This window comes from Petaurus breviceps, unplaced genomic scaffold (genome assembly GCF_028583685.1).
Source record: "Petaurus breviceps papuanus isolate PSGF00001 unplaced genomic scaffold, PetGlider_PUasm1.0 207, whole genome shotgun sequence".
Classification (NCBI taxonomy): Eukaryota; Metazoa; Chordata; class Mammalia; order Diprotodontia; family Petauridae; genus Petaurus; species Petaurus breviceps.
Window position 1 is genome coordinate 29,753,699 of NW_027185850.1, and position 27,568 is coordinate 29,781,266.

Below are 27,568 nucleotides of genomic sequence, written 5' to 3' on the forward strand. Positions count from 1 at the left end.
GACCCTAATTACTGTGACCAGGGCTGCAGGGAAAGGAGGGGGAGGAGCAGAATGGCTCCTGCCTCAGCAACGGGTGACGTAAAAGGACGCCTTTTGCCTATTGGCTGAGGCTGCTCCCGCGGCTCTCCATTCAAAGCGTCACCCGGGCCCGAGAGACTTAGTGCCGGGGTCTCCTCCTACCTTGGGCTCCCTTTGGTCCCGCCCCAAACCGAGTCCTCAGCCTATCACCGCGCGAGCCGCTGAAACCCTCTAGTCCCTTTAACTCCGCTGCTCCTCCTCCTAGTGTTCATTCATTCCCTCCTCTTCCCCAACTTGTAATGTGCGCTGGGCGCCTGGGGCTGATGCTGGAGCAAGGGATCGAGCTTAGGCTCCCAGGCTGCTGTTACCTTGCCCCCATCCGCGAAAATGGGCGCTGCTGCAGCAGAAAGTGCCCAGAGCTGGGGAGCCTCTGGGTCAGTGCAAGCACTCAAGCGGAGGCGGGATGATGGAGCAGCCCTGTGAGCCTCCCCTCCGCACAACACACACACACACACCTTAGAGTCCTGACCTTGGCCTGTGAACTTCCCCTGCTGGTCATCATCTCTCAGCCAGCCATTCCCCACGCCCCAAGTCCTCCCCTTCCAAAACATTCCTCCACTGCTCAGTGACCTCCGGGCTCTCCCAGTCTACCAGCCCAACTCTGGTCTCACTTTTCTGAGGGTCAGGGTCTTGACCCTAGAGTTGGCCAGTGCCACTGACTTGTCCTCCATTCATCCATGATTTCCTGGCTTCTGCTCTGGATGCTGTTCACACCCCTCCAGTCCTCAGCCCTGAGCCCCCCACCCCACTCTCTGACCTCCCAGCGCTCAGAGCTTCGACTGACAATTGGTCCCAGCCAAAGCTGTTCCAAGCCTTCTCCCTACTGGAGACCCCAGCTGCATCCCCTCTTTTCTTCTCTGTCCGCAGAAAGCCTACCCTCCTACTGATGAGGTGCAGGCTCTGGGAACCCCCCTTGAACTCTGATTAAATCTTCCCACTGGATGAGGTATTTGCATGAGGTCATAAGCCTTACTTTGTGGCTGGGCCCAAACCTCTGTTACTAGCTGTAATGGGAATGTAAATTTTAAAGATCTTCCCTGCCCCTAGGCTAAAGTGCACCTGGAGCCTGGGGTGGGAGGCTTGTTTTTCAGTAGATACTTCTTGATTGGCCAGTGGGTCCAGAAGGTTGTTACATTGTCTGAGCCAGGAGAAGGCTATATAAGCCCTGATGTGAGGCTTTGTTTTGGGGGCTCACTTTGAGAAGTGTTCTGTGATTTGATCTGAATTCTGGGAAGCCCTTGTCCAGAGGCCCCCCCCCTTTGAAAAAACCCAGATGTTGAAACCCAGATGTTGATTGGGTATAGATGTAATGGCTGGACAGTTTGGAAAGCTGTCTACTTGATCTGTTTCTGTCTTGATAAATCTGCCTGTATACTTTGAAGTTCGGGGTGCTGACCTTTTTCCCCTGAACAAGGTAAACGATATATGTCTGACTGATTAAAGTAAGCTTGTTAACCCATTTTGAGTTGCTTTCCTTTATCAAAGCAGATCCAAGAACCTGTGGTGGCAGCAACCCTGAGGACGCTTGGGGTGCATGCTGCTACACTAGCCTAGCCCTCCATTGTCCATTGTAGCAGCAAGCACCCCAAGCGTCCTCAGGGTGGCTGCTCACACAGGTTCTTGGATCTGCTTTGTTAAAGGAAAGCAACTCAAAATGGGTTAACAAGCTTACTTTAATCAGTCAGACATATATCGTTTACCTTGTTCAGGGGAAAAAGGTCAGCACCCCGAACTTCAAAGTATACAGGCAGAATTATCAAGACAGAAACAGATCAAGTAGACAGCTTTCCAAACTGTCCAACCATTACATCCATAACAAATCAACATCTGGGTTTTTCAAAGGGGGGGGGGGGGGGGGGGGGGGGGCGCCTGGACAACAGCTTCCCAGAATACAGATCAAATCACAGAACACTTCTCAAAGTGAGCCCCCAAAACAAAGCCTCACATCAGGGCTCATATAGCCGTCTCCTGGCTCAGAGAATGTAACAACCTTATTGACTCACTGGCCAATCAAGAAGTCTCTACTGAAAAACAAGCCTCCCACCCCAGGCTTCAGGTGCACTTTAGCCTAGGGGCAGGGAAGATCTTCCAAATTTGCATTCCCATTACATCCATCTACTTCCCACCCTTGAGCCCATCAAAATATCAATCCACCCTAGGACTGGCCTAGCCCACCATTGTCTGTAGTCTCCTGGTAGCCTCCAGCAACTTCCCACCCTTAATCACTCATTTACCTCATTAACTCCTTCTGTAGACTCTCCCCAAACTCCTCCTCTAGACCACCCTTAGATTCTTCCTACAACCTTCTGTATATAAGACCCCATCTCACACCAGTGTGATAGGGCCATAGAATTTTCTAGCACAGTCTTACTCTGTGTCCAGTACAAGTGGGAACTTTTAATTAACTTTGCTTTGCTTTTCTTTGGCTGAGAGAAGACTTGAGTTGAATTCATTCAGCAGGACCCGGTGTGTTGGTATTTTGGGGTCTCTAGCACCCCTAGCCTAAGCCTCTTCATTCCCTTCTTGGAAAAGCAGGTCCCTATAAAGGTTTGAGCTCCATCATCCCCTCTCTTTCTCTAAATCCTCAAAGTCTTTCCACATCCTCAGCCTCTCCTCCTTTGCTGCAACCTTCCCCACCACCGATCCCAACCTCTCCTCTTGTGGTCCTCCCATTTATTCCTTCCTGCCTATTTATAAAACCAGCATTCCTGACAGTCTTACTCCCGTGGCTGTTAGCTGCTAAGGAAGATGGGGAAGGAGGGAAAAAATAAACAGCTTCTCATCCCTAGAGCATTCTCTATTGGAAGGCTGAAACAAGGAGATTCAGGGTAGTCTGAGTGGGAAGAGAGTGCTCACCAGCTGGGTGGAGGAGGGGAGACTATCCCTCTGTAGGGGCTTACTCTAAGAATTGGTCCATGAGCTGAGCCAAGATTGGAGTCTGGCATGAAAAGATATTTCTGGTCAGCCTGGTAATGCAGTATAGGAAAATACTACAAGACCAAATTAAGATAATTCCAACTGAAGAGGGGACAGGATAAGTTAACTGCTGTAGGATCTGAAGGCAATAATCCCCAAACATTTTTGATCATACAAACCTATCAATAAAAGATATTTGAGTGTACCATCCCATATACGTAGAGGAAATAATTGGAAAAGAAATGAGTGATAAGAAAAAAAATTTGAAAAGAGAGTTATGGAAGAAAGTATTGGAGAGTGAACGCACAGCTTGGTGCGACAAGCATGAGACTTTAAAGAACATTCTTTGAAAATTAGAATGAACTTGGCCTCAGAGACTTAACAGAAAAACTATCCGTGTGACTTTGGGCAAGTCACTTAACCCCAATTGCCCTACCTTTCCCCCTCCAAAAAGCAAAAAAAAAAAAGAAAGAAAATTAGAATGAACCAAGTAAATAAGTACATTCACAAACTGCATACATAGACTGTTGTACTCATAATTGTAGCTATTACTCTCTCACACCCCATTCCAGTTCCCCTTGCTGAATTAACTTTTTGTTAAATGGGAGCTCCTGGAGGACAGTGTCTACTTTAGTGCCTTGGCACTTAGCACAAGGCTGCCCTAAGGTAAGCCCTTAATAAATATTCTTTTATAAAACTTAGACAAAAATAAATATTTAAAGGGTGAGAGAAAGATGAAATAATATTTTCTTTGCTAATGATAAAAAACAATCTTAATGCTCTCACTACATCCTGAGTCTCTGTGACCAATAATAATGATTGGGGTTTTTTTTTTTTTGGCAGTTGGGATTAAGTGACTTGCCTAGGGTCACATATCTAGTAGGTGTTTGAGGTCACATTTGAATTCCGTTCTTCCTGGCCCAAGGCTGGTGCTCTATTCACTGTACCACCTAGCTGCTCCAATAATGATTTTTAATGAGAGATCTGTGACTGAATACACTTCATTATTTTTTTTCGAATCTTGGCTAACTTGATATACTGATACAAGGATTCAAAATTCAGTACTTGCTTTTAGTAGCTATCATAGCTGGAAAAGTGCCTTGGCTCCAAATTGAAGCACTTTGTTATTTATTGGCTATGCCTTGCTTAATCACAAGATTCATTTTTCTTTTTTTTCCCCAATTTTTTAACATTGTTATTTAAAGGTTTGAGTTCCAAATTCTATGCTTAAAGTGGGCTTTTCTTTTTCTTAAAATCAATATTGATGACTTTTGTATTTTTTTATATCATCACCACAGTTTTCGATATTATCCCTCCCCTTTCTATTCAATCTGCCAGAGAGCCATCCCTTATAACAAATAGTATTTTTTTTGTAAGACAGAAAAATAAAGAGGAAAAAATCAGCATAACCAATAAATGCATTCAAAAAGTAAGAACTTATGCACGGTACATATGAATGTTTGTGGACTTCCTACTTCTACAAAGGGGTGTGTGTGTGTGTGTGTGTGTGTATGTGTGTGTGTGTGTGTGTGTGGTAGCAATCATCTCATCACTCCTCTCCACCCATGCTTGCTCTTCATAATTTTGCAATATTTCCCTTTGGTTTTTTTTGGTGGTTCCTATTTTCATTGTTATAGTCATTGTATATATCATTGTTTTAGCTCTGCTTATTTCGCTTTGCATCAGTTCATGCAAATCTTTCCATACTTCTCAGTATTCCATCATATTCTTTATTTCTTACAACAAAGTAAGATTCCATTACATTTATGAATCATTATTTTTGTCTATTCTCCCACTTGATGAGCATCTCTTTTCTTTCCAGTTCTTTGCAATTACAAAAAGTGTTGCTATAACTAGTACATACAGGGACTTTCTTCTTATCAATGACCTCTTCGGGGTAGAAGCCCAGAAGTGAAATCTCTGGATCTAAGGGTAGGAATATTTTTGTTGCTTTTTTCATAGAATTCCAAGTTGCTTTTCAAAATGGTTGTAAATGATTCACAGCTCCACCAGAAATGCACCTGTTTGCCTTTCTTCCCACAACTCTTCCAAAATTGACTATTCCCATTTTTGTCGTCTTTGCCAGTTATGAGATAAAACTTCAAGGTTGTTTTGATTTGCATTTCTCTTATTTGTAGTGATTTGGAGCATTTGTTCATGTGGCTGTGAATACTTTGCAATTATTCTTTTTGGAACTGTTTGTTCATATCCTTTGACCTCTCAAATATTGGAGAATTGTATTAGTCTTATTTGTACTTATTAATTTTGTATACATCTTGGATGCCAAACCCTTATTAGAGAAATCTGATGCAAACAATTTTTTCCCATTTGACCACTTCTCTTCTTATCATAGGTGCATTAATTTTGAATATGTAGAAGCTTTTCAGTTTCAAGAAATCAAAGTTATCTATCTTATCTTTGTAATTGCCTTTATCTCTTGTTTGTTTAAGAGTACATCTTCTACCATAACTGTGAGAAGTGTATGATCCGTTCCTTTTGCAATTTTTTCAATAGTATGATCTTTAATATTTAAAGGGTGAGAGAAAGATGAAATAATATTTTCTTTGCTAATGATAAAAAAAAATCTTAATGCTCTCACTATGTCCTGAGTCTCTGTGACCAATAATAATGATTGTTATTTTTTTTTGTGGCAGTTGAGGTAAAGTGACTTGCCCAGGGTCACACATCTAGTAGGTGTTTGAGGTCACATTTGAATTCAGTTCTTCCTAGCTCCAAGGCTGGTGCTCTATTCACTGCACCACCTAGCTGCTCCAATAAGATTACATAAATTTTTTTTTAATTTAAAAAAAGAATGAAAGATGAGCAACAAAATGGGGTGGCTAGGTGGCACAGTGAATAGAGCATAGGCCCTGGAGTCAGGAGGATCTGAGTTCAAAAAAATATGGCCTCAGACACTTAATATTTACTAGCCATATGACCTTGGGCAAGTCACTTAACCCCAATTGCCCTGTATTCCCCCCTCCAAAAAGAAAAAAAATTAAGGTCACATACCCATTTAGGATGTACTGTCAAGCTAAATTTTCCTTTAAGGCTTTGCTTTCATTCTCTTCTCCTGTATATGTGTCTTGAGCATTCCTGTCACTATAACAGCTTTTTATGGATTTGTCCATTCTTCCAGCCTTATTTCCTGACTTTGGACTTTGTGTTGGGGGAGAGAGGTTATAGTGCAGATGGCTCTACACATGCTCCTAACTCAGTACATACCTAAAGCCTATGACCACTCCTTGTCCTGAACTACAACCCTTAGGCACAGGTCCCCTCCTATGTCCGCACCGTATCTGTGACCCAGCACTTTACAGTGAAGGATAAAACTTCCAGTCAGTGCCTTTTCCTGCTCCTGGTGTGATAGTAATGGCAATTAAAGATTCCCCTGTATTGGCTTGGTTTTCAAATTGATTGTGTTAAAACCCAGAGTTTGTTAATCCCACCTGTGGGATGGGCTTGTTGATGTGAAAAGAAAGTCCTGAACTGGGAGGAGCTGGTGACGTAGATTTGGAGAGACACTAGAGAGAGGCAGAAGATCTTTTTGGAAGCAGCACCTCGTGGAGAGAGAGAGACTAAGAGAATTGCTGGAGGCCGCTCTGAATTGCCCTGGACTTTTGAGACCTGCCCCCTGAGCTGCCAAGGACTGAGGAGACATGGCTGTTTTGCTGGTACTTTGTCTGTCTGTTTTGATGTTATTTTGCCAGATTTGTCCACTGGTGAAAGACTGTCCTTTTGTTGAAGAAGTCCTGGAACCTGGCATTTGGTTAAGAAGGCCTGAGACTGTCCTGCAGACAGAGAGTGAATACTGTCCACTGGTGAGGGACAGTGCTGTTGTTGCAGGGGTCTGGGAGCCTTTCTGTTGGTTCAGAAGCCCTGAAGAAGGATTTTCTTGTTGTATGTTTACAGAAATCCTGGGAGAGGGCTTTGCTAATGTGTCCAGGGGTTCTAGGACTGTTCTACAGACAGAGGATAAATTCATGAAGGGACTGGCAATGTATCTTGTGGCTTTGCTAAGCCTTGTCTCCCCAGGAACTAAGATTGCTGAGAACTTGCCTCGTGTGGAGATGAAGAAAAGACCTCCATTTGGGTATTAAGTGCTGTGTTTAAACTTGATGTAACTCTGGGGTAGATTCAATTGTGATCCAGGGGTGGGGAACTTTTGACCTTATTGTGCTCTGTGATTGACAAATGAAGGTACTTTACCTATGTTTGGAAACTAATCTCCATTTGAGAAGAGGGGTTTTGTGGTGGACTTAATTAAGGTATAGCCTAGGAGTGGAGAAGTATTTAGAACGGAGACTTTGTAATTGATTGAATGATTGGAAGGTCCTGGGGTGGGGTAGTACTTGGAGATTATTTAATCACACTTAGTAAATGCTGTATTTTGAATGATGTCATGTTTTGATCTTCTCTGTTCTTGGTTTGTCACTGAATAAAATAGAGAGCACCTATGCTGGTATTTTGAACCTGGGAAGTTGCCTTCTTTTGGCATTACATTACACCTGGCCAGGGTCAGACCTTCTGAAGGGGATGCGGACCTCTTGCCCTAGTGGGATGGTCCTTGCTCAGTCCCTGCACTGGAATGCTCTGCCCAGCTGTTCTTTGCTAGACTCCTTCTCTAGTATCTGAAGTTCTATCTTTCAATCTGCCTGTTCCCACCTGGGATGGAAAAAAGACTCACTGTGCTTGGCATGGTGCATTTTCTAGATCTTTTTAGAAAAATTGTGTCGAGGAAAACTCAGCTGTTCCACCATCTTGGCTAATCTCAATTCATAAAGTGCCATCTTCTTTGATGCCAATGGGTTGTCCTGACAAACTAATAAGAAGGTATTGCATTTTCATCTTTTTAACAAATGGGTTCAAAACCCGCCGAAACGCTTTACTTAAAAGATATTTAAACAGGTTGAAACATTTTCTTTACAAGTTTTTACATTTGTATAAGTGAACACTGAGGGATGACTGCTGGGCCCAGGGGGGGCTGAACCATTGCACCCACACCTTCTCCCTGAGGTGCTCTTCTGCTATGGATCCAGGCACAGAGTCTTCTATTAGGTTCAATCTGATGAAGGCTGGTTTCTAATGAGAAAGGTTAGCAATCCTTTTCTTATACTTCTGGTGCCCATAGACTATTAAGAGCTTCAGTTTTGGAGTGTCGAGCTGGAAGTTGTTCTGCGGCGGCAGCAGTGGCGGCGGCGGCGGCTGAGGAAGAGGCAGAGGAAGATGGCAGATTTTTTGAAAGGATTGCCCGTCTACAACAAAAGCAATTTTAGTAGATTTCATGCTGATTCTGTGTGCAAAGCCTCGAACAGACGTCCATCAGTCTATCTTCCTACAAGAGAATATCCATCAGAACAGATTATCGTAACAGAAAAGACAAACATTCTTTTACGTTATCTTCATCAGCAATGGGACAAAAAGAATGCTGCAAAGAAGAGAGACCAGGAACAAGTAGAACTAGAAGGTGAGAGTTCAGCGCCCCCCCGAAAAATTGCCAGGACAGACAGCCAGGACATGAACGAAGACACTTAGGACTCTTGCTTTCCCTCAACAACTTGTCTACAGGCGCTTCCTGTCTTGTTTCATCACAGTGTATAAGCCCCTTCCCTCCACACTATGCAGCCCAAACCACTTCTGACTTCATAGGAGCCAATGTATTTATTTCCGTAATTTTTATTTATGTTGTAAAATGTATGGAGTGATGGTTAAAAGCAAGTCATCGGATGGTGTAGTGTAACATTGGTAGATGCTTTAAAAAAAATATACATGGTCACTTTTTTTTTTCCAGGTTTTACTAGATCTGTTACTTAATTAACTCGGAAGTAGCTGGGAAAAGGTGGGAGCCAAACACAGCCTTACGTGTCTGTCCCCTCTAGGGCTAGGGCATTACCTAGTCCTAGGGTCTGGGGGTGGGGGTTTGGTGACAGTTTGGCCTGGGCGTTTCAGGCCTTACCCACAAGCTTCTTCTGGGACCTTTTGGAGCTCACAATGTTTCCTCCCAATGGCAGGCCCCTAGGAGGCCACTGGATTTGCCTTCAGCTTCACCCTCAGCCTCAAAAAACTGTTGGGCCCCTCCCTGATGGAATTGGTCAGTTTAGAAGGTTCATTGTGGGCTTCTCTCATGTCCTCTGGGCACTTGACAAAGGCTGCATGTTTGGGCCTTATTGAATGCCCCAACTGAAGGGCCTCCATTCCAGGAAGCTGGAGTTAACAACTCCTTTTTTTTTTTTTTTAATCCCTTCTCTTCCCCCCCCACCCCACACACACCATTTTAATAAGGACTGGCGTGTTCAACTTCTCCAATCAAATAAAAGGATGTTTCTTTAAAAAAAAAAAAAGAGCTTCAGTTTTGGCTCATGTCTAGTTCTTTCCAAAGTCAGAAGTAAAAAGAGTTACTACAAATGTACCACACAAATCAGGTATGGAATTGGTATTTATTTCTTGCACATAAAAGAAATGCTTAAACACAGAAGACTCATAGTGCTCATTGACAATGACTTAAAACAGGATTCAGTAACATAACTATTGATTGTTACAGTCTCTTTAAAAAAAATGATACTCATCAGAAAAGGAAAGGGGTACAGCATAAAGGAGTTTGTTGAGGCATTTTCCATTTCGCCTTGCCTCTGCACTGTCCAACAATAGTGGTATCTTTTCTAAGAGTTCTTCAGTGGTTGCCACAACCTGCTACCATTATTTAACCCAAAGGTCCTAGGACCTTTTGACCTCTTAACTTCACAAGTTTGCCTCCAATTCTAGACATCATTTTCAGAATATTATACTCATTCCTCTAAGATCAGGAAAGAACAAACTCAGAACCAGAAAAGATAGACAGCACTAGCTGCCACATGGCTAGGTGACCATGATGCTGGGGGTGGAAAAGGGCTATACCTCCCCACGTGTGTGAGTCCCAGGGGTGGTGAGTGGGAAGTAAACAAATATTATCTGTGCATGCTATGTACAATTCATGTTCCATAGGCCAGGGAATGTATTCAAGAGAAGGTGATCAGCAGTGTCAAAGGCTGCAGAGAGGTCAAGAAGGATGGGGCCTGAGAAAAGATCCTCAGACATGGCTTTGAAGAGATTGCTGGTGACATTAGAGAGAGCAGATTCAGTTAAGTGAGGAGTCAAGGATAAAGGGAGACTCTTGAGAATCTGTGAAATAAAGGGATCATGGGCACTTAATGCAATCAGGTAAGTTTTTAAGACAGGAGAAAAGGTAACATAGAAATCTGGGATACACATCACAGCTCATCAATGCATGATTTTTTTTTTTGCTACTAATTCTTTTTTTTCCCCACTTAGTAGTATTTTATTTTTTCTAATTACATGCAAAGAGAATTTTCAGCTTTCACTTTTACAAGATTTTGAGCTCCAGATATTTTTTTCCCTCCCTCCTCTCCCCCTTCCCTAAGACAGTGAGCAACCTGATATAGGTTATATATATTGTGAAAGAAGAATGAAAACAAAAGGGAAAGCCATGAGAAAGAAAATAGAGAGTGAGAGAAAGGAAATAGCCTGCTTCCATCTGCATTCAGACTCCACAATTCTTTCTCTGGATGTGGATAGTATTTTGGAATTTGCCTTTGGAATTGTCTTAGATCATTGCTTTGCTGAGATTTGCTGCTCATTCTTTCTCATCTTCCCCAAATAGTCTTATGGCCACTTCCCTAGAGCATGTGGGCTGAAGGGAGGAGGGCAGGAAATTTTGCCTGCACAGTTGCTGGGGATGCCTGGGTCACAGTTAGGCTATAATGTCCTGAGGAGCCAATGCCTAGCTTTGGGAAACCAGGAGCAGCAAAGAGTAGAATGTAGAAGTTTAGAGCTTCTTATAAAGGTAAAGGAGATGATGCAATCCTTCTGGAAACAAGTCCAGGATTAGCTATTACAGGGAGTCTTGGATATGACCTGTCTTTTCACTCTCCAGTTGTTTGATCAGACACCTTTCAAGGTCAGGCTTTGGAGAACCAAATAGAGGAGAGAATTTGAGCTGACAGATTTTCATTCAATTCAAAGGAACTGGAGTTCCATGCTCTCTCTAGAGACTCTTGGGTGAGGCTGAGACACAGTATGGGAGTGCAAATAGCCCTGGAATGATTATGGCCATTTGTGGGGGTATTCTGCCAGAGAGAGACAGATCTTCCTGAGGGGTAATCCTAAGGGAGGGGCAGGGCCAGAGAGGGAATGAATGAACAGGCTGTGGTTGCCACAACTCTCTGGAATCCAAGCTCCTCAGGTTCCCCTCACCTTATGCTCTGCTGAAGACGTTCACATGGTAATATTTTTGCCCTCTCTAATTTTCTGGTTGTTGCCCACTCTGATCACTTGTGCATTGGCGGTAAGAGCTTGATCCAGGTTTATGGGCGGACTGGTATATTTTGAATATTCCCACTTTTGCCTTCTTGAACAAGTATTGTGGTGACTTTTTATTGAATAAATGTACTTATTCTTGCCTTTGCCTTACTGCTTAGTAAATACTTCCATGTTCAAGAGTCAATGGTATTGAGGCAGCTAGTAAATAGGGCACCAGCCCTGGAGTCAGGAGGACTGGAGTTCACATCCAGCCTCAGACACTTGACACACTAGCTGTGTGACCTTGGGCAAGTCACTTAACCCCAACTGCCTTGCCTTCCCCCCTCCAAAAAAAAAAAGTGAATGGTATCATTGGGACTGATTTTGTGTAAATGGGAACAACATTAGTGGGAGTTCAAATATTTCATGGCTGATTGAAGCATGTGTAGCACCCTATACACGAGGGTTATTCTTGGGACCTTGAGAGAGAGTTTGGGTAGTATCCAATTGGCCTTGGCCAACTGGCCTGTCTCCTGGGAGGGATACCGTAGACCTGCCAGTTAAAGTGTAGAGCAAGGGAGAGAGTCCATAATCCCAGAAAATTTGTCAGCTACTGTTCTTTCTTTTTATATTGTTGGAGGAGTGGTGTATCTTGTTTCCTTGCCTCTGTTTACTTTATTGCAGTTCTTACAGACACTCCCATGCTTTCTGGAATTCTTCCTATTTGTTGTTTCTCAAGTCATGGTAAGATTCCATCACAAGCACATCTCACACCTTGTTGAGCCCTTCCCCAGTTGATGGGCCTCTTTCCAGTTCTTTTCTATCTTCATCCTTCCTCTATTAACTGGTTCCTTCTCTTCAAAAGTGCCCCCATTCTTCAAAAGAAAACAAAAACCCACCTTCCCTAGACCCTGCCATCTCCTCAAGGCTATCATCTATACCACTCTTCCTTTCTCAGACTCCTTGAAAAAGCTGTCTACACACACGTCCTTTCCCCTCAATCCTCAGCCCCTTGCAGTCTGGCTTCTGACCTTATCCATCACTCCACTGAAACTGCTCTCACTAAAGTCACCAGTGGTCTCTCTTGAGGGCAGGGACTGACTTGCTTGTTTGGGTCTGTATCCCCAGTGCTTAGCACAGTGCCAGGCACACAGCAAGCCCATGATAAATAAATATCCTATCATCCATCTCCAGCTATAGTCTATTACCCATTTTTCTATCTCCATCTATATCTATTTTCTATCTATCCATCTATATGCAATATGTACATATTATATGATGTCCTCCATCACTTACTTTGTCTTGGTATCTGTCATTTATCTATCTATCCCTCTACCCATACATACATCTATATATGTGGGTGCACAAAGTTTATCATGTGTCTCTCTATTATCTATCAGTTTCTCTCTCCCCACCATGTTTCCACCACTATAGATGATAACCTGAGGAGATGGCAGGGTCTAGTGAAGGTGGGTTTTTGTTTTGTTTGTTTCCTTTTGAAGAATGAGGGCCATGTTTGAAGAGAAGGAGCCAGTTAATAGAGAGAGGGTGAAGATAGAAAAGAACTGGAAAGAAAGTAGTGGCCATCAACTGGGGAAGGGCTCAGCAACTTCCTTCAGCTGATCCTCATGCAGCATGAACTGAGTCCTTTCACCATCCTGGCTGCCTTCCTATGGACAGTCTCCACTTTGCTTCCTCATGTGAGGTGTTCTGCTCAAGTATACCCCATGTAGCACATTAATTACCAGAACCCAGAGAATTAAAATGGGAAGGTCCTGACTTAGGGGATAGAAGGCTAGACCTGGAGATCCACAGACCTGAGTTCAAACCTCACCTCATATGCTTAACTAGCTGTGTGACCCTGGGCAAGTGGTATAGGAATGTTAATTTTTAAGATCTTCCCTGCCCCGAGGCTAAGTGCACCTGGAGCCTGTGGTGGGAGGCTTGTTTTTCAGGACCGCCCACACCTTGGTGCTTTGTGATTGGGTAGTGGGTCAACAGGATTGTTACATTCTTTGAGCCAGGAGAAGGCTATATAAGCCCTGATGGGAGGCTTTGCTTTGGGGCTCACTTTGAGAAGGGTTGTGTGATTTGACCAGATGAGATTCTGGGCAGCTATTGAGAGCCCCCTGGCTTTGAAAACCCAGATGTTGATGCTTCCCTCTCTGGTAACCGGGATTAGGTATGGATGTATGTAATGGTTTGACAGTTTGGAAGCCTGTCTGCTGAAATGTTCTTGTAACTTCTGCTTGTGACCTCTGTATACTCTGAAGTTCGGGGTGCTGACCTTTTCCCCTGAACTAGGTAAACGATATATGTTTGATTGATTAAGCTTGTTAACCCATTTTGAGTTGCTTTCCTTTAGAAAAGCAAATCTAAGAACCTGTATAGGCAGCCACCCTGGAGATGCTGGGGTGCTTGCTGCTACAGCAAGTCACTTAATCTCTCTCTACCTCAGTTTCTTCACCTATAAAATGCAAATAATAGTAGCACCTGCCTCCCAGGGTTGTTGTGAGGGTCCGTGAGATAATATACGTAAAACGCTTAGCACAGGACCTGGCACATAGAAGTGCTATGTAAATGTTAGCTGTTATTGTTGTTGTTATGGTTTTGGTGGTGATGGTGATGATGATGATGATGTGTGAAGACAAATAGTTTGGTATTGCTCGTCTCTAGAGAGTCTGGAAGGGAGTAGAGCATAATTAGAGTTGAAAAGTAGGAAGAAGCCAGGTTATAAAGAAGTTTTAATTCTGAACAAAAAACTATATTTGATCCTGGAGAGAATCTCTCGTTTAGGGAATCACTTTGACAGCTGGATGGAGAATGGATTGGAGCTGGGAGACCAAGCAGCAGCTTTTGCCCTAGTCCAGCTGGGAGGTGATGGTGGCTTGAATTGGGCTTGTGGCTGTGTGAGTGGAGAAAAGAACATCTGCTACAGATGCTGTGAATGTAGAAATGACAAAACTTGGCAACCAAGTGCGGATGTGGAAGGAGAGTGACCTGATGCCAGCCTGGGTGATGGCCTCGACACTAGCCCAGAAGGAGGGTTTGGAGGAAAAGTCAGTAAGTTCTGTTTGGGACGTGCTGAATTTACATGCACATAGTAAACCCAACTTCTCCTCCTTGGTCTCCTCTGCTGCAGCTCCATCCAGGCCCTATCTGTTAACTGTTGTTGTCCCACAGGCCTCTGTCCTGGGCCTCTTCTGTCCTTCCTCTATACTGTGTCCCTTGGGAACTTCCTTAGCTCCGTGGAGCCCAGTATCATCTCTGTCCTAATGATTCTCACATCTGCTTAGCCAGCACTGACCTCTCTGCAGATCTTCAGCCTCACATCTCCAACTACCCGTCAGACATCTGAAATCCAGCATGTCCAGAACTGAGTTCATTATCTTTTCCCCCCAAACCTTCCCTGTCACAGGGGTCACAGCTTCTCCCTTTCTCACCCCTCAGATCCAATCTGTCACCAAGGTCCATCAGTGCTATCTTCGAACAGCTTTCACATGTACTGCTTCTCTCCTCCAATGCTGCCCTCCATTGGTGCAGGCCCTGGACTATTGCCTGCTGGTTGGTCTTCCTGCCTCAAGTGTCTTCCAATGCCTATCCATCTTCCATTTATCTGACAAGTGATTTTTATAAAGCACAGGTGTGACCATGTCATTACTGCCCCCCCCCCTCAACTTACACCTACCTCAGTAAACTCCTTAAAATCCCGTTTGGCTTTTAAAGTTCTCAACCACAATCACCTCCACCAGCCTTCTTACACCTGACTCTCACATATTCATTGTTCTGGTGACACTGACCTGACTGTTCCACAAGCCAGACCCTCCATCTCTCTGCTCCAGGTGTTTTCCCTGGCTGTCCCCCATCTCTGACCGCTAGCTCCCCTCATTTCTGCCCAGTGGCTTCCCAAACTTCCTTCAGGTACAAGCTAAAATCTCATCTTCAAGTTTTTCCTCAGCCTCCAAGCTAGTACCATCCCTCTATTAATTATCTTCAATTTATCCCATATACAGCTAAATTAGACATAGTTGTTTGCATGTTCTTCCACCACTAGAGAAAAAGGGCTGGTTTTTTGTTTTTGCCTTTCTTTGCCTCCAAAGTATTTAGCACATTTCATAAATACTTCTTGACTTTCATCTAGTTTGAAATATCCGGTAAGCAGTAGAAGATATAAGGCTGGAAATCAGGAGGCTTTACAACTGGATAAGGAGATGTATGGATCATCAGCATAGAGGCGATCACTGAATCCATGGGAGCTGGCAAGATCACTGAGAGAGATATTATAGAGGAAGCAGAGGGCCCAGCATACCATTTGGGAGGATCTTGACCTTGAGGGGGCACAACACAGATGATGATTCAGCCCAGAGTTGGTGCCTAAAGAGGGTTTCTCAAAGTCCACACCTTGGTTAAAGAGAGAACAATATATACATTTAGAAGGGAGTTAAAGTCTTCTAAATTTATAAAGAAATAAGAGGGTGAGGGAATAGGATAAGGAGGGTACAGAAGTGTCCAGATTAACAGGAATGGGCTAAAGAAGGGATGACATAAAAGTCTTCTAAATTTAGATAGAAACAGAGGGTAAGGGAAAGGGAGGAGAAGAAAAGGGAGGGATATTTGGGAGGGGAATAGGTTAAGGGCAAGGTAGTGGGTAGAAGTAGAGGAGACAAGGATAGGAAATAAGAGATACAAACATAAAGATCAGGAGTAGAATTTATTAGGGAAAAAAAAGCAGCAGTAGTAATCATAATCTCAGACAAAGTTGAAGCTAAGAGTTAATCAAAAGAGAAAAATAGGGAAACTACATTATATGTCAGTCATATTAACCAATGTTGGTTTAGATTATTTAAAATAACTAGACAGTATAAGGTTGGAATATTGCTGTGGTGTAGGAAATGAATTAGTGGATGTAGAATATGGGAAGACTCCGACTTAGAAAGGGAGGTATTATCCACCCTCGGAGAAACAGCACAGACAGTCTGCTCTGGTTTTACATAAATGCATGTGAATGTATATCTCTGCATCTGGGGTGTATGGGAATGTGTGTGTGTCCAAACTTAATCGTAGCCTTCTTTGAGTGGGGGGTGGGAAGGAAGGGGGTACAAGAACAAGGTAAAAAGTACACAGAAGAGAACAAAAGGAACGACCGAGGAATCAGAGAAGACACGCGGCTCTGAACACAGTGCGTAGCATTCATTACATGGACATTTTCTGCTGTATATTGTGAATCCTCTTACACTCTGCTGTGACATGGCCAATGCTTTTTTTTTCTTTTCTTATTGTGTATTTAAGTTTAAAATAAATTAATCTTAAAAAATTAAGTCCACGTCTTGACTTGGCCACTTCGTTGGCTTCCTAGCTAGCTAGGTGAACTTGGGCAGGTCGTTGGCTGGTGGGAGCCTGTTTTTTTTGTCGGTCCCAAGTGGGGTTGGACTGGATAATCAGCCAAGTTCCCTACCATTTTGTGACATCCCTGATCTTCTCTCTGGGTTTCATGAGTAATGCGGCCACAAGGTGGCACTGCTCCCCCTCAGATGCCTCTCAGAGGGATGCTTCAGCTGCAGTCTCCTTTCCCCACATCCATCTTCTTCATCAGACTCTACCCCGCCCCCCCAGGTCCCAGGCAAGCCCAGAAATGCAAGTGCCCCTCCAAGATGCTTTGTGACACCAATCCCTGACTCTCAGGGGTCCCACCTCCCTGGACAAGAATTCCCTACTCCCCAAGCCCCCATCCAGTGACCACCCAGCCTGGGGGACTTACAAAATGTGACAGCAAAACAACCCCTCCCCTAGGAAGCCCTCACCACACTGGCCTATCTGCTGTGTCCCCTACCCCTAAAGGACCTGCCTTCTGGGGGCAAGCAGGCTAACCCCTTTTCTGGAGCCCCAGGATACATGTGGGCAGATCCCCTGTCCCCCTTCTGTCTTTTCTCCAGACTAAACAGCCCCTTTTCTTTCAACTGATCCTGACATGACCTAACCTCGAGGCCCTTCCTCTTCCTGGCTGCCTCCTGGGTATACCCCTGCACTCCAGATACAGTCTGTTGGTCCTTAAACAGGAAACACTTGGGAGAAATGGGAGTTAAAGTTCCAAAAAGGCAAATTTGGGTCCGTGTCTGGAAAAAAACCTGCATCTGAGCTATTCGGAGGGGGATGCCAGACTTTCTTCAGGCTATGACCCTTTGTTCTTCTAATAGTCTTCCCCAATAAGAAAAACGCCCTTCGGGAGGGTAGGGATTATCATTTAATTTAGCCCCAATGTGCCTGGGGCATCATGGCTGCATTGCCTTTGATTATCTTGGTGGGATGAGCTCTTGTGAGCTGGGCCAACCCCAGATAAACAGAGGGAGGCGGCAGGCACAGAGGACTGGGGGAAGGGGATAGACTTCTGGGAGAGGTGGCCTAAAATGAGCCCTGAAGGAAAGTGGTGCAAATCCTGGAAGATGGGAAATGGTACATTTGGGGAAGTGAGAATGCACAGGGAAGTGGGTGAGACCTAGACGTCTTTCCTAGGGAGGGCCGGGAAGGACTCCATAGTGCTAGGCACGCCCCCTCCCTCCTGCTCCTGGCTCCCTGGAGGGGGCTGGATGGGTCAGCTGTCTGGAGTCAGAGGATCCCAGTTCAAATTCAACCTCAGATTTACTAGTTGTGTATCGCACCCAAGTCACTTATAACCCGTTTGCCTTGGTTTCCTCAGCTGTAAAATGGGGATAATAGCACATACCAGTCAGGGTTGTTATCAAGAAATAACAAATGTTACTAACAGATGTTGCGAAGCGCTTATTAGCACAGTCCCTGGCATATCAGGCACCATATAAATTCTGGCTATTCTGGAGTTGGGGCAGCCAGGTGGCGCAGTGAATAGAGCACCGGCCGTGGAGTCAGGAGGACCTGGGTTCAGATTCGGCCTCAGACACTTAACACAAAAACTAGCAATGTGACCTTGGGCAAGTCACTTAACCCCAATTGCCCTCCAAAAAGCAAAAAAAAAAATTCTAGCTATTATTATTATTGTCTCACTGACCGTCCAACTTTGGGGTACTGGTCACCTTCAGAGCGCTAGAAGCTGCTGCTGCTTTCCTCCTCATGTGGGGCCACCCTGGTCACAGATCCCAGGGCTCAGGGATACTCTAACCCCCAGCCCCAGGGCAGGATTCACCTAGAACCTTCCCCAGTTCCTTGCCAGAGTTCCTGGAGGACACACAGGCCAGCAGTAGGGCCTTTAGCCTTTACCCCTGGTGTGCATTGGCAGCAGAGGCGGGGAGACCTGGCCAGCACCAACACTCCCTTGGGGTACTCTTGCCCTTCAGACTTTTGGACCTGAGATCACAGATCTGGAAGTGGAGAGAATGAGGAAGTGACTTGCCCAGAGTCACTCTGCTAAGAAGCATTTGAAGCCAGAGCCTGACTCCAAGTCCAGGGATCTGAGCCCTGTATTCCCTATGGGCAGCACCCTAGCTATGCCCACTTACAGAGCTGGGGTGTCCCAAGGAAGGGGGAACAACCACCTTGTCTGGTAACCTCCAGGCCAGTGGAGCCAGGAAGCCAGTGACTAGCAAGGCTTGGTCTCATCTGTGCTACGGAAGCCAGTTAAAAATCAGCCTCCTCTTAGAAGAGAGAGAGAGCAAGAGAAGAAAAACCAAGAAGGCAAGACTTCTCTCTAGTTTCTAAAACCCTGACACTTTCCTAGTACCTTGGGGACCAAGTAAAGTCCAGAGGCAAGGTCCCCGGAATGGAATTAATGTGGAGACCAGCCTTTAAATAGGGGGCACCTCCCCCCATCCCTAGGTTCAGTAAGATCCTTGCCTGTCACATGACTAGCATGGAAATGTTTTGCATAGCTGCACATGTATAACCTATATCAAATTGCTTGCCTTCTCAATGACAGGAAAAGAGGGAGGGGAAGAATGTGGAACTCAAATTTAAAACAAATAACAAATGTTAAAAGTTGTTTTTACACGTAATTGGGTGAAAAATATCAAAGAAAAAAATAAGATCCTTTTGAGTCCTGCCCAGAGTCCACCCCAGAGGCCAAGGATGATGATCCTACCTCTCCATTCAAATAAAGGATTAAGATGGGGTAAGCCCTCCGGGGTCATCCCTCACTACCAGGAGAGTGGCCAAGGAAGTGAGTGGTTCTAGCCAAAGACTAAAGGCTCATTCTTAGTGATTCCTGTTCCCAACTGTGGTGTACATAAGCTGTTTGCACACACAGGTGCCTTTTTTTCTTTGTGAATCACACAAATGTTACCTCAGATTGTCTTAGTGGGGAGAGATGTTGAGGGCAGCTAGGTGGCACACAGGATAGACCACAGGGCCTGGAGTCAAGAAGACTCGTCTTTGGGAGGTCAAATCTGGCCTCAGACATTTATTAACACCTGACCCTGCTAACCTCAGTTTAATTTGTAAAACGAGCTGGAGAAGGAAATGGCAAACCACTAAGCCCCTCCAATGTCTTTGCCAAGAAAGACCCAAAGGGGGTGACAAAGAGCCGGGGCAAGATGTCTGAGGGTCCAATGGGGAGGGGAGACTAAGCTAAGAAACTGGGATTTAGAACATTAGGGTCATAAAAATCGCTTCTGGCAGATTTTGTCCCAAATCTGGAGTCCTGTATTAGTGGTTTTCTTTTCTTCTCCCTGACAGATCGAATGACTTATACCTTCTTCCTGGTGCCTGAGATCATTCCTTGCACTAGCCCCAAAGTTCCCAGCTGGGAGCTTTAGCCCATCCCATCCTCACTTCCCTCCCCCGATGTGATTAACTCGACACTTCCCCCAATCCACCCAACTTTGGAAATTCCTTTTTATCTCCTCCATTAGACTGAGCCCTTTGACATCTGTATCCCCAGCAAGCACTTAGCACAGTGCCTGGCATACAGCAGGAGAATAATAAATGCTTGTTGACTGACTGGCTGAGGAGAAACCTAGAGAATAAGACTTAAGGAGGGTTATGATTATCTTCCAAAGAAAAGAAGGCAAACATGGGCCCCATCTAAGCAAGAATTTCCTAGCTACTAGAGATGTTCAGAAATAGGCAGGGCTGCTTCAGGGGGCTGCGTTTGATCAATCGATGGCCAAGAAGGCTCCATCTGCAGGGGCAGCCTTGGGGTCTGTGGCCAAGGCTCCTCCCAATGCCAAACATCATAACTTGGGGACCTCCCCTCCCCTGATTCGGTCTAAACTTCTCAGATCCTGTACCTCCCCTATTCTGGCAGTATTTTCAATGTCAGCTGGGAGTCAGTGGCAGCATACATCATAAACATACACAGCCCACAAACACACATACCATACAGACACTCCACATATACAGACCTCCTTCTTTCCCCTTTTCCTTCTATCTCCCCCCCTCTCTTTCCTCCAGCTTCTCTCTTTCCCTCCTCTCTCTCTCCCTCTCCTGTCTCTCTCTCCCCCCTCCTTTCTCTTCCTCTCTCTCCCTCCCTCCCCTCACTCTCCTCTGCCTCTGTTTTTCTCTCTCTCCTCTCTCCCCCCTCCATTCTCTCTCTCTCCCAGCTGGAGCATGAAGGGCAGTCTGTATACCAGCCAGGGATGGGTTCCAGTTCTGCCTTCTAACCTTAAGCCCCCCTTGCTGGGTCTCAGTTTCCTCACCTGTACAATGGGATTCTATGGGCACTCCAGTCCCTCCATATGCTCTATGCTCCTCAGATCTATAACTATGGTCCAGTAAGGTTCTGCTGTCACTGCCCAGGGCTAAAGAGGGCAAGCTGCTGGCACAGCACAAGGGTCATTGTGGTCAGCATGACACCAGGACAAAGAGAAACAAAGCAGCCAGAGTCAGAGAGGCTGGAATGTGTGTATTGATACTGGCTCCTGCCTGGGCTACATGAAATCTGAAAAAGGCCAGGCCTTAAAAGGGCTCGTTGAAGGGATACAGAGGATGTCCTGCATCTCTCGGGACCCGCTTGCCATCCACCTGCAAAGACAGAGACAGAAGTCTATCTTGGGGGGGCTCCTCAGCCCTGCCTGTGCCCCTCAGGCCACCAGCCACCAGCACGGCCCTTACCGTGATCATGGGCACAATGTACCGCCAATTCTTGTTCAGCGCCCCTAGCTGCTTCATCTCCTCTGCAGTCAGGGTGAAGTCAAAAACCTAGCAGGGAGACCCAGAGTCCTGAGTCCAGGCCACATTCCAAGGGCTCCCCCCCCACCTCCACAGAGCTGCCCCCTCCCCTCACCCAGGGCCAGGGCCTGCCTCCTCACCTGGAGGTTCTCGAGGATACGGGAAGGAGTGATGCTTTTGGGAATACAGATCACCTTCCTCTGGACTTGCCACCTGCAAGAAGGGAGAGCAGACCCGGGGAGACAGGGGGTCACACCTGGCAGGTTCTTCCCACCTGTATCCACCCCCGAGGTCCCAAGTGCCAGCTGGGCTCATAGTGCAGCATGGGGTAGTAGAAATAGTGAGAGGGTCTCCATTCAGAGAATCCAAGGACTTAGGAAGGGGTCTTAGAGGTTATTCAGTCCAATCTCTCCATTTTACAGATGGGAAAACTAAAGACCAGTGAAACAATGCACTTAAGCTCTGGCTTCCCTTGTTTTCTCTAGCCAACTTCTAATAATAATAATGGTTATAACTAGCACTTATATAGCACTTTAAAGTTTTGCAAAGCAGTCTACGAGATTTCATCTTATCCTCAACTACCCAGGAAGGGAGGAAGGGGGTACTACTATCCCCATTTTACAGATGAGGCAACTGAGACAGAAGTTAAAAGACTTGTCCAGGGTCACGCAGCCAATAAGTATCTGAGGTGAGATTTGAACTTGGGGTTTCCAGATCTTACCACTCCCTCAGTGTCTCATAGTCAATCTTAAGGGCGATATGTCCGAATCTGAACTTGTTATCTTTCCCCTGACGCTCCCTCATCTTCCTGATTTCACCATCAGTCACCTGGGGCAACATCATCCTTTACTCCCCTTTCTCACCACCCTCTCCCTGTTCAAGCTGTCACCAAGGCCTGTCTATTCCATTCATACGGCCCCTTCCCTCCTCTGAGGGTACAGACCCTCTTCACCTCCATCCTGGACCAGCTGCTGGGGGTCCTCCCACCTCCAGGCCCTCCCCGCTCCAGTCTGCCTTCTACAGAGCTGTCAAAGCAGTCTTCCTAAAATGCAGGCCTGACCATGTCAGTCAACCCCTACTCACTCAATCCTAGCAGCTCCATGGTACCTCAGGGATCCAATACAAAATCCTCTGACTTACAGATCTTTCCATAACCTGGCCCCTTCCTGCCTTTCCAGTCTTATACCTTACATCACACACACACACTCACACTCTCACACACATACATACACTTACACACACTCTCACACACTTACACACACACTCACACTCACACACTCCCAGTGACCCAGTGACACTGGCCTCCTGGCTGTTCCTCCCACAGGACCCTCCCCCTCTGGACTCCGGGCATTTCCTCTGGCTGTGCCCCATGCCTAGAAGGCCCTCCCTCTCATCTCTTTCTTCTAGCTTCCTGCACCTCCCACCTTCTTCTGCCTATAGCTCGACTGTCCACAGGTGTTTGCATGTTGTTCCCCCCGCCCCAAGCACAGTGCACGGCACATAGTAGGATGTTTATGGACAAATAACATAAACATGGATTCCCATAAACAACACCCTTTTGGGGGAGGGGGTTCCAATTATTTTTAAGAATATAAAGACATCCTGAGACCCAGAAGCTTGAGAACCATTGATGAGCACTGAAATCTCAAGTGCTTTAAAAAAAGCACTTTACAAACATGACCTTTATTCTACAAACGATCTGTGGCTGGTAATGCGGATGTGCTTGTTCCCATTTTTCAGGCAGAGAAACAGGATGCAGCAGAGGGCACAGGGAAGGGCCCTGAGTGTCAGCCTAGGGCCTACAGCCCTCTCTCCATTGCCCCCCTCCTCCCTGCTCCTATCGACCTCAGTTGTGTGCCCAGGGTGCCCAGCCCTGGGAGGTTCAGCACAGAATCACCATTTGCCTCCTGTAGCTCCCAAGCCTGGCCCCATTTCCTCCCCTCCCCAACTCTGGGCCGTACCTGAGCAGGATCTGAGCTGGTGACTTCCCATACTTCTTGGACAGCTGAAGGACAACGGGCTCCTCCAGCAGCACGGGCTCAGCTGGGTCTCGCCAGTTTCGGTCCGGGGAGCCCAGGGGGCTGTAGGCCGTCACCTCCAGCCCCCGCTCGTGGCAGTGAGCAATTAGCTCATTCTGGGCCAGATAAGGGTGGCTCTCCACCTTGTGCAGAGAGCAAAGTTGGTCAGCAGTGATGGACACGCCCTGCTACTGGCCCCAGTCACTCAGGCATACCCCAGGGCACTGGAATGTGTTTGACTTATCATCTAGTTATCCCTCTGTCTGGACCAGGGCTCCCACCCCCAAAGCCCAGGGTGCCTCCTACCCCCAAAGCCCAGGGTACCTCCAGAACCAAAGCCCAGAGTGCCTCCAGCCCCCAATGCCCGGGGTGCCCCCCACCCTTGCAGCTACCCCAGCTCACCTGGAGTACAACAGGCCGCACTCTGGCCACGCTGAGAATGTCGTCAATCTGGCGGCTGTTGAAGTTGGAGAGGCCCAGGGCCCGCACCAGCCCCTTGGCCACCAGCGCCTCCATGGCCTTCCAAGTCTCCTTGTAGTGGGTGGTGTCATAGCGCAGCGTGCCATCAGCATTCTTGGGGAAGGGGTTGTCTCCCCGCCTGCGAACGTGACAGCCCCATGACCTCGGTCTCCCCTGGTTCCCTCTGCCCCTCACCCACCCACTCCCTGTACAACTGAGCAGCACAAGACCACTTCCTTGTTAACTCAATGAAGGTGCATGAAGGCCAACTGGATGCAGGATGGCCGGCGTGGGGCAGCACAGCCTCATCTATGGCCTGAGCTCCCAGAGGCAGTGCCATGGAAACACTTCTCCCTGGTTCAGCCCCACCCCAGCCCCACCTTCCACGCTCACTCAAAACCATAGGGCCAGTGCATGAGGTAGAGGTCCAGAAACTGCAGCTGGAGGTCAGCCAGGGTCTTCCTGAGGGCAGGTTCCACGTCCTCTGGCTGGTGCTTGGTGTTCCAGAGCTTGGAGGTCACAAACACTTCTTCTCGGCTAATGTCCTACAGAGGAGGTGGCGGGGGGGTGTAACCAATGGGGTGGGGGCCCTGGCTTCTTGGGCTCCTTCCCCCTCGAGAGTCCCTCCACTCCCCTGGCCAGACCCCACTGACCTTGCCTGGCCCAACACTCTCCTTCAAGGCCTCGCCAATCTCCACCTCGTTTCCATAGATGGCAGCACAGTCAATGTGTCGGTAACCAACACTGAGAGCGTATTTGACGGCGGCCTTCACCTGCCGGGGTGGGAGAAGTGCCCACAATGGGACTGGGAAAAGAGAGGGAGGCAGGCAGCTCTGCTCAGGCAGAACCTGTCCTCTCAGACTCCCCCAGGGCTGCTTTGCAGGGACCTTTCCCTGAGCCTCAGTCTGCACATCTGGAAATGGGGATGAGGATACTAGACAGCCCCACATTCTCAGGGAGCTGCTTGGACAACGGCTCCCTTGCCCACCCTCCACAAAGGAAGGAGAGAACCAGGAGGAGCATCGGATTCATTCCACACAGGCCCCAAGGCACCGACTGACCAGTGGAGCCTGGGCCAGGCAGGCTTCCCTGGAGCAGTGCTCTGCTCTGTCTCCCGCCCTCCCCCTCCCCTGCCTCTGTGTCTTCATCATGCTAATAACTGACGTGTCTGTGGCTCTTTATGATTGGCAGAGCCCTATATGGGCACCAGCTCCTTCAGCTTCATAACTCCCTGGGAGGGAGGTGATAATGGGCATTATGCATCCCCATTTTACAGAAGAGAGGACTGAGGATCAGCAGAGGGAAAGGACAATAAGCCTGCAGGCTACCACCAGACCAGGCTGCTTCTCTTCACAAGGCCCAACTTCAGCCTTCCTCCTACCTCCTTCCTGCCACTTGCCCCATCCCTTCCACAGGCCTCTGCCGGTGCCAGCAGCGCCCAATCCTAGGCCCCCTCTGAAGGCATCCCTCCCATTCCCCTTCTGTTCCCTGGGTGTCACGGTGATCACCAGGGCCTTGTCTGCAAAGTTAGGGGCCACTATCTGCACTGACTTGACGGAAGCCTGGCCCCATAGGTCACACATGGGCCAGGGACTGTGTTTTAGAGAAGGGGGATGCCAAGTTCTGAACAATCACACGCACACATACACACTACCCCCCCCCAGATTATTCCAAGTTGAAAAGTGAAAGGTGAGCCCCATGGGTCAGGCAAACAACTCCCCCCACCCCCACCATACCCACAGGGCAGGTGCCCACTTCCTGCCTCCTCCCTCCCCCATCCCCTCCTGAAAGCTGGGATTATAGAACAGGTTTGGCACCTGGGTGCTCAGTTTCCAGTAAGCTGGCTGCAGGGGGAGGGGAGAAGGACTGAGGCCTCTCTGACCTGTGCCCACCTCAGCCCTGGCACGGTCACCAGCATGGCTCTGGGGTCCCCAGGAAGCTTATTCATGACCACCTCCTCCCCTCCTCCTTGGTCCTACTAGGTCTCATTGCTATGGGGCAGAGAAAGAAGTCATGGGAGGCTCCCACCACTATACTACCCTCTTTTATCCCTGACAGGGTCCCTTCTGCTTCAACCACACCATGCTTCTGGCATGGACACCTGCTGTGCAAATGGGTACTCAGTGGCCTTGGACCCAGGAGCTCTGGGCTCATGTGCCAGCTTCAGCCCGGCCCAGGGCTAAGACCACTTGGCTGTCCCTCTCCTCCAACCACAGCTCTCCCTGCGCCCATCCCCTGCCTCACCTGCCCAGGCTCGCTCTTCCAGGTACCCAGCCCCAGGAGAGGCATCTTCTGCCCAGTGAAGAGGATGAGAGTGGACGCCATTGTTGCCTGAAACACAGGAAAGAGAGATCTGTAGACATGCCTTGCGTCCCATGGGTAGGGATGGGATGGAACGGCCCATGGTCAGCTGGCTGGCCATCCACGCAGCACACTGAGGAAAAGGAGGGGACTCCTAAGAAGCATGGCAAGACGAGCAGAACCCCAAGGGACAGTGCACACCAACAGCAGCGGCACTGGCAGCCACCACACCTCAATAAGACCACAAACAACATCAGGAGGGGCCCAGAAACTAACACAAGCTCTGACACCTTGTCAGAGGGCCACACAAGTGAGTTTGGAAGCAGACTCTACCGTCCACTCTTTTCTTCCCTTTCCATTCAGTTTTGTATATACCAGCAGTGGAGTTTAAGAGTAGAAATTAAGAGAAAAGACAGACTTTCTCTGTCTTTTGAAAAGAGGGAAGGAAAGTAAGTGGGGAACAAATTCCTGAGGCAGCATGAGGCAGGGACAGAGAGCTGGACCCCCCCCCCATAGCTGAGAAGCTGGGGAGGCCTCAGGTGACAGAGCTTGTTTTGTCCCGTTACTTTTGGCTTCCCGTAGTGGCCTTGGGAGCCCGTGGTCCCACAATGGAAGGCCCCTCAGACATCAGCCCTCATTTCACTGATCAGGAATCTGAGACCCAGCGTCACCCAGGTAGAAAACTGTAGAGTCAGGATGAAGGGCACAACCCTGAGAAGGGGCCTCGCTTGGCCAACAGGAAGCCCTCGCCCCTTTAACTTACAGCCCTCTAGTTCCCCTCAACTCCTAACTCCTCAGGGAGTTGGCATGAACAGAACAGTCCAATGAAGGGAGAGATGGAAGAAGTCAGTAGGTAGGGGGTGAAGGCTAGGACTTTGGACAGTCTTGGCTTGGAATCAGGAGAATTCATCTTCTTGAATTCCAATAGGGCCTCCAACACTTATTAGCTGTTGTGTGACCCTGGGCAAGTGATTTAACCTTGTTTGCCTCAGTTTCCTCATCTATATAATGAGCTGGAGAAGGAAATGGCAAACCACTCCAGTATCTGCGACAAGAAAACCCCAAATGGGGTCATAAGGAGTCACTGAACTCTTGTCTGTAGGGTCAGAGAAGCAGGTTCCTCTGTGAAGGTCCAACTGCCTGAGTGGTGGCTGGGCCCAGGGCTGGCAGTGTAGGGATGGATGCCATCCCCTGGGAAGTAGGATAAAATGAAACTCTTCAACCCACGCCCCCCAAGGCCAGGCCAAGGCGGAATCCGCCAACCTGCCCCTGTCAGAAAGAAGGCCAAACTGAACCGGGAGCAGGAAAGGGACTTAGCCCCAGCCATGCAAACATTCAGGAGACGGCAGGGCAAAGGAGAGCTGGGCAGGGCAGAGCACAACACACACACACACACACACACACACACACACACACACACACACACA

General features: G+C 47.4%; 3 protein-coding genes across 5 annotated transcripts in view; 1 reads left to right on the forward strand and 2 right to left on the reverse strand.

The window, feature by feature from the left end:
• LOC138165029 (nuclear autoantigenic sperm protein-like) overlaps window positions 1-27,568 on the reverse strand; it is a 570,370-nt gene that overhangs the window by 459,611 nt on the left and 83,191 nt on the right. The gene's annotated exons all lie outside the window — the stretch shown is intronic.
• LOC138164847 (DET1- and DDB1-associated protein 1) lies at window positions 8,152-8,786 on the forward strand. Its single transcript, XM_069092769.1, has one exon. It carries the CDS (start codon window positions 8,221-8,223, stop codon window positions 8,527-8,529), a length of 309 nt encoding a protein of 102 aa, XP_068948870.1. The 5' UTR covers window positions 8,152-8,220; the 3' UTR covers window positions 8,530-8,786.
• LOC138165034 (aldo-keto reductase family 1 member A1) overlaps window positions 21,078-27,568 on the reverse strand; it is a 7,164-nt gene continuing 673 nt past the window's right edge. For all 3 annotated transcript variants that reach the window (XM_069093130.1, XM_069093131.1, XM_069093129.1), the window contains exons 2-9: window positions 26,085-26,171; window positions 24,494-24,613; window positions 24,234-24,385; window positions 23,784-23,979; window positions 23,325-23,524; window positions 21,504-21,576; window positions 21,307-21,393; window positions 21,078-21,216 (exon numbers count right to left, since the gene is read on the reverse strand). In XM_069093130.1, the coding sequence (XP_068949231.1) occupies window positions 21,151-21,216; window positions 21,307-21,393; window positions 21,504-21,576; window positions 23,325-23,524; window positions 23,784-23,979; window positions 24,234-24,385; window positions 24,494-24,613; window positions 26,085-26,165 (975 nt within the window). In that variant the 5' untranslated portion in view covers window positions 26,166-26,171 and the 3' untranslated portion in view covers window positions 21,078-21,150. The remainder of the gene's footprint in view (window positions 21,217-21,306; window positions 21,394-21,503; window positions 21,577-23,324; window positions 23,525-23,783; window positions 23,980-24,233; window positions 24,386-24,493; window positions 24,614-26,084; window positions 26,172-27,568) is intronic.